The following is a 13,775-nucleotide window of genomic DNA, read 5'->3' as shown; positions in this document are numbered from 1 at the left end:
CATTTCAGTTTGATTTTGAGGTCCTGTTGTTTTTCCTCCATGCAACTGTCACCTGGTATAGCAACATTGAAAATCCAAACATTTTTCCTTTCCATAATCGTGATGTCTGGTGTATTGTGTTCCAAAACTTTGTCAGTCTGGATTATTATTATTATTATTATGACCCCCAGTGATGCAGTGGATTAAAGTGCTGAGCTGCTGAACTTGCTGACGGAAAGGTCACAGGTTCAGATTTGGGGAGCAGCGTGAGCTCCCATTGTTAGCCCCAGCTTCTGCCAACTTAGCAGTTCAAAACATGTAAATTTGAGTAGATCAATAGGTACTGCTCTGGCGGGAAGATAACAGCACTCCATGCAGTCATGCTGGCCACATGACCTTGGAGGTGTCTACGGACAACACCGGCTCTTGGGCTTAATGGAGATGAGCACCAACCCCCAGAGTCGGATGTGACTGGATTTAATGTCAGGAGAAAACCTTTCTCTTTAGCTTTACCTTACATCAGGTATATCTGGACAATATGGATTTATTTCCAAACATTCCTACCAAGTTTTAGGACCAGAGCAGTCCTGGTCACTCCGGTGGAAGATACTGGGAAAAGGAACAGGAGGGAGTATAACTCTTTCCATTCTTCCACAGTCAATAAAGCTGCTTACCATGTCCTCTCATTGCCAGAGAGGCTGCTTTGAAGCTCTTTGCTTGACCCAAAAGAGAGAGGGGGGTGGCTGTCCCTTTAAGAGGCAGGGCTGCCTGTCTCTGACGTCAGGCGCGCGCTCTCTCTCTGCATCAGAGCATCCCCGCTCAAGCAGGAGGAGGGCAAGAGGGAGGCTGGCACCAGAAGGGACCTTTCCCGCTCCTCCGGCATCCCTCCATCTCTCTCTCTCTCTCTCTCGCTCTCCTTCCACCTACAGCAGAGATGTCTGTGGCGGGGCTCAAGAAGCAGTTCCACAAAGCCACTCAGGTAAGGAAGCCAAGGAGGAAGGGAAGCGGGAGGGAGAGCGGGAGGGAGGGAGGAGAAGCAGCCTTGGGGGCATCCTCCTCGGGTCAAAGGAGGGCGAAGCGCCTTCCTCCCTCTGGTCTGGACAATCTCCTCCTCCTCCTCCTCCTCCTCTCAACACACGCACTCTAGGCTCCGAGGGGCCAGGAGGGGGCGCTCTCCTTCGTAGCCGGGGAAGAGAGCCCGAGCTGGTGTGCGCGTGTGTGTTGCTAGGTTGGGAGTGCGTGCCTTGGCATTAGCCATAGATTCATGGATTGCATGGCGTTTCAAGGCGTCTTCGGAGGTGGTTTGGGCATCTCCTTCTTCTGGGCTCCCATTGGCAGCGCTTCTGGGCTTGGGGAAGGGCCTGGATGGGGGATTCTGGGAGTGACAGTCCCCCCAGAAGGCACCTTTGCTCAGCAGAGCCGGCTTGGGGGGTGGGGGTGGGGATTCTGTGATTGACAGGCGTTCAAGACAGCTTTCTTTAGCATAGCTGGAGGGACGATTCGAGGTGGTTTTGGCATCTCCTTCTTCTGGGCTCCAATTCACAGCGCTTCTGGGCTTGGGGAAGGATCTTTTGGAAGTACTGGATGGGGCATTCTGGGAGCGACAGTCCCCCAAAAGGCACCTTTGCTTAGCAAAGCTGGCTAGGGGAGAATTGTGTGATTGACAGTCCCTAAAGACAGCTTTCCTTCACATAGCGGGATGGACGATTCAGGGATTGGGTTGCTGTGAGTTTTCCAAGCTGCATGGCTATGTCCCAGAAGCATTCTTTCCTGATGTTTCGCCCACATCTATGGCAGGCATCCTCTGAGGTTGTGAGGTCTGTTGGAAACAAGGCAAGGGAGGTTGACATATCTGTGGAATAATGTCCCAGGTGAGAGAAAGGACTCTTGTCTGTTGGAGGCCAAGGTGAATTTTGCAATTGGACACCTTAGATTAGCATTGAATAGCCTTGCAGCTTCAAAGCTTGGGAGGTTGATATATATGTGGAAATTCCAGGGTGGGAGAAAGAACTGTTGCCTGTTACAATTGAGCATCTGGATTAGCATTGAATAGCCTTGCAGCTTCAAAGCTTGGGAGGTTGATTCATCTGTGGAATAATGTCCAAGGTGGGAAAAAGAACTCTTACCTGCTGGAGGCAAGTGTGAATGTTGCAGTTGATCACCCTAATTAGCATTGAATAGCCTTGCAGCTTCAAAGCCTGACTGCTTCCTGCCTGGGGGAACCCTTTGTTCGGAGGTGTTAGCTGTCTTCAGAGTGTTCTTTATTTACTGTCATGATTTTAAGAGATTGAGGGATTGACAATCCCTTTCCCCCCATTTGAACTTGATAGTAGATTGACAGTCCCAAAAAGCATTTTGGAGGGATCTGCAGATTGCAGCGTCTGGAGCAAAGAGATCAAGGGTGCATCTAATTAGGCAAGGTGTCTTGGGAGGTTGTTTTGGCATCTCCTTCTGGTCTCCAGTTGACAGCACTTCTGGGCTTGGGGAAGGGTCTTTTGGAAATGCTGGATGGGGGATTTTGGGAGTGACAGTCCCCAGAAAGGCACCTTTGCTTAGCAGAGCCGGCTTTGGGGGGGGGGGGATTCTGTGATTGACAGTCCCTAAAGACAGCTTTCCTTAGCATATCTGGAGGGGCGATACAGAGATTTACACTCAGTCCCTTTTCTCTATTATAGCTGGATAGATTGACAGTCCCAAAAGCAGTATTGGGAAGCTCCAGATTGCAACATCTGGGGCAAAGAGACCAAGAGTGGGTTGCTGTAAGTTTTTCGAGCTGTATGGCCATGTTCCAGAAGCATTCTCTCCTGACATTTCACCTGCATCTATGGCAGGCAGCCTCAGAGGGGACCTCACAACCTCTGAGGATGCCTGCCATAGATGCAGGCGAAACGTCAGGAGAGAATGCTTCTAGAACATAGCCATAGAGCCCGAAAAGCTTACAGCAACCCAGTGATTCCGGCCATGCAAGCCCTTGACAACACATTGAAGAAGGGTGCATCTTGCCTGGTAGAATGAATGCAGTGTGATCCCAATGGCTCAATGCTATAGAAGCCTGGGAGTTGTACAGGCTCTTTATTTTAGCCTCCTTTACCAAAGAAGGGCTTCTGCCTCCTCAAATCGCCATAATTGTAGTTTGGTGCCCGACTGCATGGGTTCTAGAGCATAAGGGGTTTCTTGGAGGGGTTGTCTTCGGCCAGGGAGACTCGAGAGGTGCCTCTTGCCCTTGCCTTGCTCTGGAGTCGGTCTCAGATCCGAGCAGGCAGAGCTGAAGCAGGGAAGGCACTGTGTCAGGGCAAGGCTGGCATCCCTTTGGCAGGGAGGGAGGCCTCTCCTTTCCTGCGCCAGGCTGCCTTCCGCAGGATCTGGACCGCGTCCCGGGTCGGAGACTTTTGCCGCAGAAACCCAGGGAGGGGGCACCGCATTGCCACCCCTTCCACACACAGCAAGGAGCCCGACCTGGTTACTCCCCTTTTCAGCATGTCTCTACCCTTCCTTGTGGCTTGGTTCAGCCTGGGACTCCCTTTCTCCCTCTCTCCTGCTGATCTTTCCTTGCATTGGAGCTCCCTCGCCATTGCGGCTCTTTACGGGGAGATTGGGGGGAGGGCTTCCTCCTCTCCCAAATCAGATGGAAATATTTCCAGACCTCCGCCAACTCTCTCCCTCCCCCCTTCCCAATTGTCCTGGATGATTATGTAAAAGTCCTCCTCCAATGACCTTCCTTCTAGTGATACCTACATAGATATAGATAGAGATACTCGGGAGCTGGGCTTTCCTCTCCTAAATAGTCCATTCCTTCTGGCTCTTGAGTCCAAATAGCCCAGGCATGGGCAAACTTGGGCCTTCCTCCTGGTGTTTTGGACTCCAGCTCCCACAATTCCTAACAACCTCAGGCCCTTTCCTCTCCCCTTCTCCCCGCCAGCCGCTTAATCAGGCTTGAGGCTGTTAGGAATGGTGGGAGTTGGAGTCCAAAACACCTGGAGGAAGGCCCAAGTTTGCCCACGCCTTTCCCCCCTCAGCTTAAGCAGCTGAGGGGGAAAAGGAAGGTGCCTGAGGCTGTTAGGAATGGTGGGAGTTGTAGTTCAAAATACCTAGAGGAAGGCCCAAGGTTGCCCGTGGAGGCATGGGTAAACTTGGGCCTTCCTCCAGATATTTTGAACTACAACTCCCACCATTCCTAACAGCCTCGGATGCCTTCCTTTCCACCCTCAGCCACTTAAGCTGATTGGGAAAAGGAAGGCATCTAAGTCTGTTAGGAATGGTGGGAGTTGTACAAAATATCTGGAGGAAGGCCCAAGTTTGCCCATGCCTCCCCCCCCCCCGGCTTAAGCGGCTGAGGGGGAAATGGAAGGTGCCTGATGCTGTTAGGAATGTTGGGAGCTGGAGTCCAAAACAGCTGGAGGAAGGCCCAAGTTTACCCATGCCTGAACTAGCCCATCCTATTGGATTTCTCCCAATCTGGTCCTCCTCCCTTGGTTTCCTATTTCTGCCCTCTGGCACTATGGAATGATAGTCCTCTTTCTCAAGACAGTATCTCCACTTGCGGAATAGAATGCAGTTTGACCCCACTTTCCCTGTCCCAGCTCAATGGGATGGAGTCCTGGGAGTTGTGGTTTGAAGAGGCACCACCTCTCTCTTGGACAGAGTAAGCTCAAGACCTTGTGAAAGCACAATTCCTCTGAAAATAATAATAATCACCATCTTTATTTATAACCCCACCCCTTCTCCCCGAAGGGATTCTGGGCAACTTATAACTATCAACAGATACAGAAGATAATATAAGCAATAGACAAAAGACAACAATACACTCTTATCACTACATAGAATTAAAATACATTAGGCCCCTTCCACACAGTTGAATAAATTCCCACTCTTTCTGCTTTGAACTGGAATATATGGCAGTGTGGACTCAGATATTTCAGTTCAAAGTAGATATTGTGGGTTATTCTGCCTTAATATTCTGGGTTATGTGGCTGTGTGGAAGGGCCCTCAGTTCAAAGCAGTTATTGTGGGGGGCTCTTCCACACAGCGCTATATCCCAGAATATCAAAGCAGGAAATCCCACATTATCCGAGTGTGGACTCAGATAACCCAGTTCAAAGCAAATATTGCAGGGTGAACTGCCTTGATATTCTGGATTATATGGCTGTGTGGAAGGGCCCCTACTAATAAAAATATTAATAACAGTTTAAAATCTATTTGCTCTCTAGAAACAATATAAGTACAAATATAATACCCTAGCATTTAGCCTTAGTCTCTTCTTCACTATTCTTCAGTTCAAGTGTCAAACTGCATTCATTCTACATTATCTGAATCCACATTCAGATAATGTGGCCCTGCTCACGATTCCACCCGCGTCGCAGGCGCGTTTGGTGGGGACGAGGGACAGGGCCTTCTCTGTGGTTGCCCCCCGACTTTGGAACACCCTCCCCAAAGACATTAGACTAGCACCCACGCTGGCAGTCTATAGGAAGAACTTGAAGACTTGGCTATTCCGATGTGCCTTTCCGGAATAGGATAACCTCTAGCACTACGTCCCAGAAGCACTTTATTAGAGCCTAAGACTCTCTGCACATTGCACTTGCCCAGAATCCCAACATATCACCTCTTACACCCAGCACTTTTAACTTGTACCCTTCATTGGCCCGGCCCTGGTTTTATTGTGTAATAGTGTAATGTTTTGTTGTTGTTATTGCTTATGTTTTTAATTTGCTTGTATTATATTGTTATTATCTGTTGTTGTTGTTTGAGGCCTTGGCCTTTGTAAGCCGCATCGAGTCCTTCGGGAGATGTTAGCAGAGTACAAATAAAGTTTAATAATAATAATAATAATAATAATAATAATAATAATGTGGGATTTTCTGCCTTGATATTCTGGGATATAGGGCTGTGTGGAAGGGCCATTAGGCCTCTTCCCACACAACCCTATATCCCAGAATATCAAGGCAGAAAATCCTACATTATCTGAGTGTGGATTCAGATAACCCAATTCAAAGCAAATATTGTGGGGTTTTCTGCCTTGATATTCTGGGATATAGGGCTGTGTGGAAGGGCCCTCAGTCCACCCTGCCATATATCCCAGTTCAAAGCAGAAAATGTGGGATTTAATTCAGCTGTGTGGAAGGGGCCTTAGATACCCTTAGTCTCTTCTTCAGTATTAAAGTTTACATCCCAGCTGTGCTGCTATTCTGCTTTGAAATCACAATTTGGAATCCATTCAGACTGGAGGCCTCGATTCAAGAAGGCTGATGGCAGGTTTTATTTATTTATTTTGTTTACTTCGTGTGGTGAATACTTTGGCTGTCTTTTGTGCAGGGAAAGACGTGACCTGTGAAATATAAGGACATGGTGAAACACTTTACCTTGTTGGGCTATAATGGGATTTCATTTCAAATGTCATTTTGAGTGTCCAGCAGGCTGCAGCGTGCATGTGGGGCCTTTTGGTAGACCAAAAGAACAGTTGTTTTCTATTTGTCCAGTAGTTCAATAGTCTTACTTCTTGCTAAGTGTGCAGCAATAATGGGATTATTAAACTGTGTTCTTACATGGCAAAACAAGGATTGTACAGTAGGTTCTCAGTTAACCGGAACTCAAGCAACTGGTACAAAATTTAAAGTAATAATGTTTTGGAAAATGGAACTCTCCAGAATCTTTTACAGATTTTATGATCTGTAAAAGTCATGGAAAGTCATGATCTTGTTAGAAGTCATAACCTTTTGGAAATGATGCCATAACCTTTTTGGAAAAATGGCATTCACCAGCATTCATGCAAGGCAACTAGGCTTCTCAGCTGTTAAACTGATATCCTAAGTATCTCTTTGAACTGTTAGGGACAAAGATATGCTAATCCACAAATAAATAAACAAACAAATATTCAGCAGAGTTTCAGAAGTGTTATTTTTAGTTACTCTCCCTTAAAATACGAATCGTACATTTGCCTGTAAATCATGCTCCCAAGAGGCAAAAATAAGCAGACTTCTTTAAAAGTAACAGTTGGCTTATTCACAAACTTCATGTATTCAGCATGCAGGTACTTTGCTTATCAATCTAGTTACAAATATGATTTGAAGTGTTTTCTCTATGTAGGTAACACAGGTCTTTCTTATAATCAGTAGTCCATAGTCCAAAGCATTTCTCTGTTCTGAGAGTCTAATAAAATCTCTGTCAAGTCTGGAAGTTCAATGAAGTCTCTAAGCATACTGTTCCTGCTGAAGTCTAAAACAAAACACTGTTCTAAAAAGGAGTCTGAGCCCTGAACAAGCCCAGTTCTGATCACATAGTCTGCAGCTCCTCCCACAACAAAGGGTAAAATTGCATACCAAAATACATGTATACAATACAGTAAGCAATCTGAATTACATACATTATTATTATTATTATTATTATTATTATTATTATTATTATAACTTTATTTGTACCCCGCTAGCATCTCCCGCAGGACTCGATGCGGCTTACATAGGCCAAGGCCTCAAAACACAATACAACAATACAATACCTAAAGCAAATTAAAAACAGTTAAGCAGAATAAACAACAGCAATAACAATACATCGAGACGTCAAGACACTATAAAACTGGGCCAGGCCAGAGTAGTGGGTACAAGATTAAAAGTGCTAATGTGGCAGGAGGTATGTAGGATTATAAGTAAGTGCAGTGTGCGGTATGCAGTGATCTCAGTTACTAAAGTGCTTCTAGGACTTGGTATTGGGGTTCCTAATCTGAAAAGGCACATCGGAACAGCCAGGTCTTCAAGTTCTTTCTGAAGACTGCCAGCGAAGGGGCCTGTCTAAGCTCTTTTGGGAGGGCGTTCCAGAGACGGGGGGCCACCACAGAGAAGGCCCTGTCTCGAGTCCCACCAAGCGTGCTTGCGACGCAGGCGGGATCACAAGCAGGGCCTCTCCAGATGACCGGAGTGAATGTGTGGGTTCGTAAACGGAGATGCGGTCACGCAGGTAGGGTGGTCCCAAACCGTTCAAGGCTTTGTAGGTAAGCACCTGCACCTTACATTGGGCTCGGAAAATAAACGGCAGCCAGTGGAGCTCCTTAAACAGGAGGGTTGACCTCTCTCTGTAATGAGCCCTGGTTAACATCCTGGCTGCTGCCCGTTGGACCAGTTGGAATTTCCGAGCCGTTTTCAAGGGCAGCCCTACGTAGAGCGCATTGCAGTAGTCCAATCTAGTGGTGACCAAGGCATGGACCACAAATAACTAGTGGGGGCTTGAAGAAGGTTGCCATTTCCAAAATAATATTACATACACAAAGCTGTTCTTATAATACACAACTGTGTTATATTACACTTGTCTTTATTTGTTTTTAATACGTATTTCAGTATTCATATCAAGTTATTACAGAGTTGGAGCCCCTGGTGGCTCAGTAGATTAAACCCTTGTGCTGTTAGGACTGCTGATCGATAGGTCAGTGGTTCAAATCCAGGGAGAGCAGGTTGAAATCCCTCTGTCAGCTCCAGCTCCCCATGAAGGGACATGACAGAAGCCTCCCATAGGATGGTAAAACATCCAGACATCCCCTGGGCAACGCCCTTGCAGATGTCCTATTTTCGCACACCACAAGTGACTTACAGTTTCTCAAGTCACTCCTGACATGAAAAAAATACAGAGTTTGTGGTCTGATAATAGTATGTAGTATTAGTTATACTTGTTTTTAATAGTAACTCTCAAGCAACCAGAAACTACATTTACCTGGCATCTACTACTCCCCATGCATGCCAGTTAAATGAGAGTCTACTATAATTTGATTCTATATCAGTTTGAGAAACCTGAGATTGTAGTCATGTAGATGTAATCTTCAGGAAAGGAAGATAAAAAAAATCTTAAGACCACAGTGAAGCTTTTCCTCTTTATTTTATGCACCAAGAAGGCTGCTTATTATGTAATGCTTCTTATGAGTGCCTTCAAGATAACATCAAGCCATTTAAAACATCAGCCTAGCAAATCTGTGCAATACAATCAATTTCCAAAGCTTGCCCCACTACGTCATCTCAAACCATGGGGAGAACTGTGCAAAATGAAGGGAACAGCTCTATGCATGCACCGTGCCTTCTCGTATCTTTATTCTACATCTTTTTTCACCTTTGCTCTAAAATATGTGATTAACAGCAAGCTCTTAAATAACTGGATGTGTTTCCTAGGGAAGTGTGATGTACAGCAACCATTCGTCATTAGCTTTGACATCAGCATGGTGTAGTCCATCTGAGTTGTGTGCATGCAGCTGTCTTATCTGACTGCATCACTTCTTGTGTTCTTCGCCTTTTCAAAAACCTCTCCAGCTTGAATCTGAAAAGAAGGGAAGTTGTGTTTCTGCCATTTGGTCACTGGCTAAGAGCAAAAAATGATTACATCAACTCTAATCCAAGCAAATTTTAGAAATCTATTGATTGCCTTAATTAAGAGATAATGTTTTTGTTCCCATAAGATTCTGAATATGTTTGGTGACGTAAAAAAATCCTCATCTCTGTCGGAGTGTCTATGGGTGCAGCATCAGGAGTACTCCTCAATTCCTAAACACCCAGAGCCAAAAAACACATGTTCTCATGAGATGAAATGTTTGTTTTGTGTAGCTGTCGACTCTTCTTGTTTGCCAAAAAATGCAGCCAGTACAAATGCAACAGATGTATTAGAACAACTTTGACTCCAATCCTTTTCCCGCTCTGTTAAACATGCCAGTACATTGCAGGTGTCTGAAAGTCAGAGACATTGTTTACAATTCATCAGGTGACAATATGGTAGGATGCCTGCATTGTGGGTCTTCTTCCTTGTGAATTCTGCAACAAAGTATGGCAATTACTAAAATACCTTGTTTTCCTGATTGAGAGTAAAGAGGAGAGAATATTCCCATATTTACTTGAAAGATGATTGAACGCCTGTAGTATTTTTAGGAAATGTAGAAGACTTTCACTAGAAAAGCTTTTGGCTTTATACCTCCAATATGGTCCAAGGTGGTGTGCATTGACTTATGGTGACCCTACCAATTTCATAGGATTTTCTTAGGCCAGAAACACATAGAGCCGGTTTTGCTAGTGTCTTCCTCTGAAATACAACCTACAGTGCTTGGTATTCACTGGTGGTTTTTCATCCAAGTTTTTTTTGTCTATGTCAGGAGTGATTTGAAATTGCAAGTCATTTTTGGTGTGAGAGAACTGCCCATCTGTAAAGACATTGCCCAGGGAATGCCCGGATGTTTTGATGTTTTACCATCCTTGTGGGAGACTTCTTTCATGTTCCTGCATGGGGAGCTGGAGCTGACAGAGGGAGCTCATCCTCGCTCTCCCCGGATTCGAACCTCCGACCTGTTGGTTTAACCCAGTGCACCACCAAGGGCTCATCTCATCCAAGTACCAGCTATGCATAACTGACTCTGCTGTGGATTACATCTTAATAATGGATTTTTTTAAAAAAACACTCTTAAATAACCATCTACACTAAAACAATCTTTTAAAGGTATGATAATATTGATTTCTGAGCACATTGATTCCATTAAAATAATTATAATTATAATTATATTCCGCCCTATCTCCCCGAGGGGACTCAGGGTGGATTCCAGCATACACAAACACAAAGGCAAACATTCAATGTCTAGAAACAACCTTCCAGCTCTGGGGGGTGGTGCTCATCTCCATTTCTAAGCCACATTGTCCGTAGAGACCTCCAAGGCAATTTGGCTGGCATGACTGCATGGAGCGCCATTATCTTCCCACTGAGGTGGTACCTATTGATCTGCTCACATTTGCATGTTTTTGAACTGCTAGGTTGGCAGAAGCTGTAGCTAACCCATCCTGTGGATTTGAACCACCAACCTTCCGGTCAGCAAGTTCAGTAGCTCAGCGATTAAACCCATTGCACCACCACGATCCTTTTCTTGCTTACCATTCAGTTGTCAAATAGGTATTTACTTGATGTTGGAAAGGAGAAAAGGGGAGGGGCTACACAGTGGAATGAAAGTGGTTGGATACGTCTTGAACTGCCCTGGCTTGATGCTATGAAATACTGGAATTTGTAGTTTGATGAGGCACCAGCGCTCTTGGGCAGAGAATACTAAACATCTTGCAAAACTATTGTCATAATTCCATAACTTTAAGCCATTGCAGTTAAACCGGAGCCGAATTGCATTAATTCTATAGTATAGATACAGCCCCTAGTCTCCCATGGAGAGAGTTCCTCCTTCAGGAACAAGAAGGCTCTTTCCATTAACCTCACTAAATATGCCTGTGATAGTGGTAGGACCAAGACAAAGCCCTCCTCCAAAGACCTCAACACCTGAGCAGGCTCATATTGGATTATTAGAACAGTATTCCAATAACAACAGGTGACATGTACCACTGATTATGAGCCATATAATTTATAAGCATATTGACATTCTCTTTTGAACAAGTGATAAGATTCTCAAGCTGACTGTGGAAAGTGAAGGCCAAACTTCGAAAACATTCAAGTTGTCAAACCTAAAAAATGACTAAATACGATCTGATGAATGAATGGGGCCCCCAGTAGTGCAATGGGTGAAACCCTTGTATCAGCAGGACTGCTGACCGAAAGGTCAGTGGTTCAAATCTGGGGAGTGGGGTGAGCACCTGTCTGTCAGCTCCAGCTTCTCATCTGGAGTCATGAGAGAAGCTGTTGGGCCCCCAGTGGCGTAGTGGATTACCCCTTGTGCTGACAGGACTGATAACCGAAAGGTTGTTCAAATCCAGGAAGTGGGGTGAGCTCCCGTCTGTTTGCTCCAGCTTCTCATGAGAGGACATGAGAGAAGCCTCCCAAAAGATGGTAAAACATCCTGGCGTCCCCTGGACAACGTCCTTGCAGATGGCCATTCTCTCACACCAGAAGCGACATGCAGTTCCTCAAGTCACCCCTGACGCACACACAAATCTAATGAATCTATGAACCGAAAGCTGATTTTGCATTCCAAGGTCCTAGAATGTAGCATGTCAGTTAAGTCACATTTTATATAACTGACTTTTAAATTAATTCTTGTTTTTATTTCAGTTTTTAAACATGTTCATTATTTTTAAAAGACTGAATAAACAGTGTGTTGCAGAAAACTCAAAGGTCTCTGCCAAAAATAAAATGGCCCTTCTGAAATTAATTGTGACATCTCAGAGATTTGCATTTAAACTAGCTCTGGCTCCACAAAGTACGCATGGTCAGAACTGAGGAAATAAGATTCGCAACCTCTTGTCCTCTCTTCACCTCCTTAACCTATTCTGCCTCCCAATTAGCATAATCTAACTAGACACCCACAGCCAACTCCCATTGATCCCTCTTCTGTACACAGTAAATAGAAATGGTGCACATTTTCTCATTTCTTGTGAATTTTTTGGATTAAATCTCTAGGCATCTTTTTGTCCTGACTCCCAACCAGGTTTGTCTTCTATATCACTCTTTAGATTGCTTAAAGCGTGACATTTTCAAGGCATGCTGCATATTTTTTAAACTGTGAGGTATGTGAGCAGCAAATTGGAGTTTGAAAACACCAACTGAGGACCCGATGAGAAACCAATGGAGTCGGGAGATAAAATCATTTTGGTGTTGCATAGCACTGGGTCTTGCTTTAGCCTACCCTAGCATCAAAACTCAAATGCTATACCTTAGTTGCCTAAGAGCTTTGAATCTTGGAAGTTGATGGACAGAAAGCTATACTTATGCTGTAAATGTGAGCAGTTAGTGATATTCTTATTTCTGCATGAGAGAATGGTAGAAAAGGCAATTGCTGGTGGCTGTTTTGTGCCTGCTATGTATGGCAGGCATTACCTCCAGAAGAGGAAGTCAATCAGTTGTTGAATATGGGTGAACGCATGGTTAGTCTACTTTATCCATTATTACCAACAGGCCAATATATGTATTATCTTTTAGAGCAGAGATAGGTAATTGCAGCCCTCCAGATTGAGTCTGATTGAAGCACCAATCAACTGAAGCCAGCATTGCTAACAGGGAGGGATGCTGAGAACAGCAATCAAATAACATCTGGAGCAGAGTTCGGCACAATCTTATTTCTTACAGCTTAAAAAAATTAGACCAAAACAATGTTTTTTCCCACACGTTGATGCTGACAGTTCTTTTTAAATATAGTGATTAATGGATAATTATTATTCCGAAATATTGTTTTTCAAGAGAGGCCACATTGTGGGATTTTTGGCCATTGCTCTCAATGTATGAATGAATAAATGAATGAATGGTGTGTGGCTCAGCAAATAACATGAACTCAACTGCTAGTGAGAGTCAGCATGGCATAGTAGTTTGAGTGTTGGACTACAACTCTGGAGACCAGGGTTTGAATCTGCATTCGACCACGGAAACCCACTTTGCGTGAATGACACACTCTCTGCCCCAGAAAATCCTGTGATAAGTTCACCTTGGAGTTGCCATAAGTCAGAAACAACTTGAAGACGCACAGCAGCAAGAACAAAGCTGCAACTAATGCAGTATTATCTATATTAGCCCTTTGAGAATAAAATTCTGAGCTCTGGTCTGGAGCTCATCTACCCCATTTCAAAGGCTCAGCTGTGTTCTTATAATAGAAATATGGGACAGGAGAATTAATTTAGGAAGAAGTGTCTTTTCTCCAAATCTTAGTAAACCCTGTCTGGGATCCCACTAGTTTTGAAGGAGTCTGAACTGCTAAAAGTGCTTATAGCATCATCTGAGCCCCCGGCAGTGCAATGGGTTAAGGACTGAAGACTGATAGGTTGGAAGTTTGAATCCGGGGAGAGCACAGATGAGCTCTCTCTGTCAGCTCCAGCTCCCCATGCAGGAACAAGAGAGAAGCCTTCAACAAAGATGGTAAAACA

The 13,775-nt window shown here is 44.7% G+C and overlaps 1 protein-coding gene across 1 annotated transcript in view; it reads left to right on the top strand.

Moving 5' to 3' along the window:
* The first annotated feature begins 763 nt into the window (after positions 1 to 763).
* Positions 764 to 13,775, top strand: part of SH3GL2 (SH3 domain containing GRB2 like 2, endophilin A1) — a 138,910-nt gene continuing 125,898 nt past the window's right edge. The window contains exon 1 of the mRNA XM_060762425.2: positions 764 to 958. Coding sequence (XP_060618408.2) covers positions 914 to 958 — 45 coding nt within the window. The 5' untranslated portion in view covers positions 764 to 913. The remainder of the gene's footprint in view (positions 959 to 13,775) is intronic.

This window comes from Anolis sagrei, chromosome 2 (assembly GCF_037176765.1).
Source record: "Anolis sagrei isolate rAnoSag1 chromosome 2, rAnoSag1.mat, whole genome shotgun sequence".
In the NCBI taxonomy this organism is placed as follows: domain Eukaryota; kingdom Metazoa; phylum Chordata; class Lepidosauria; order Squamata; family Dactyloidae; genus Anolis; species Anolis sagrei.
This window is presented reverse-complemented; position numbering and strand designations above follow the sequence as displayed.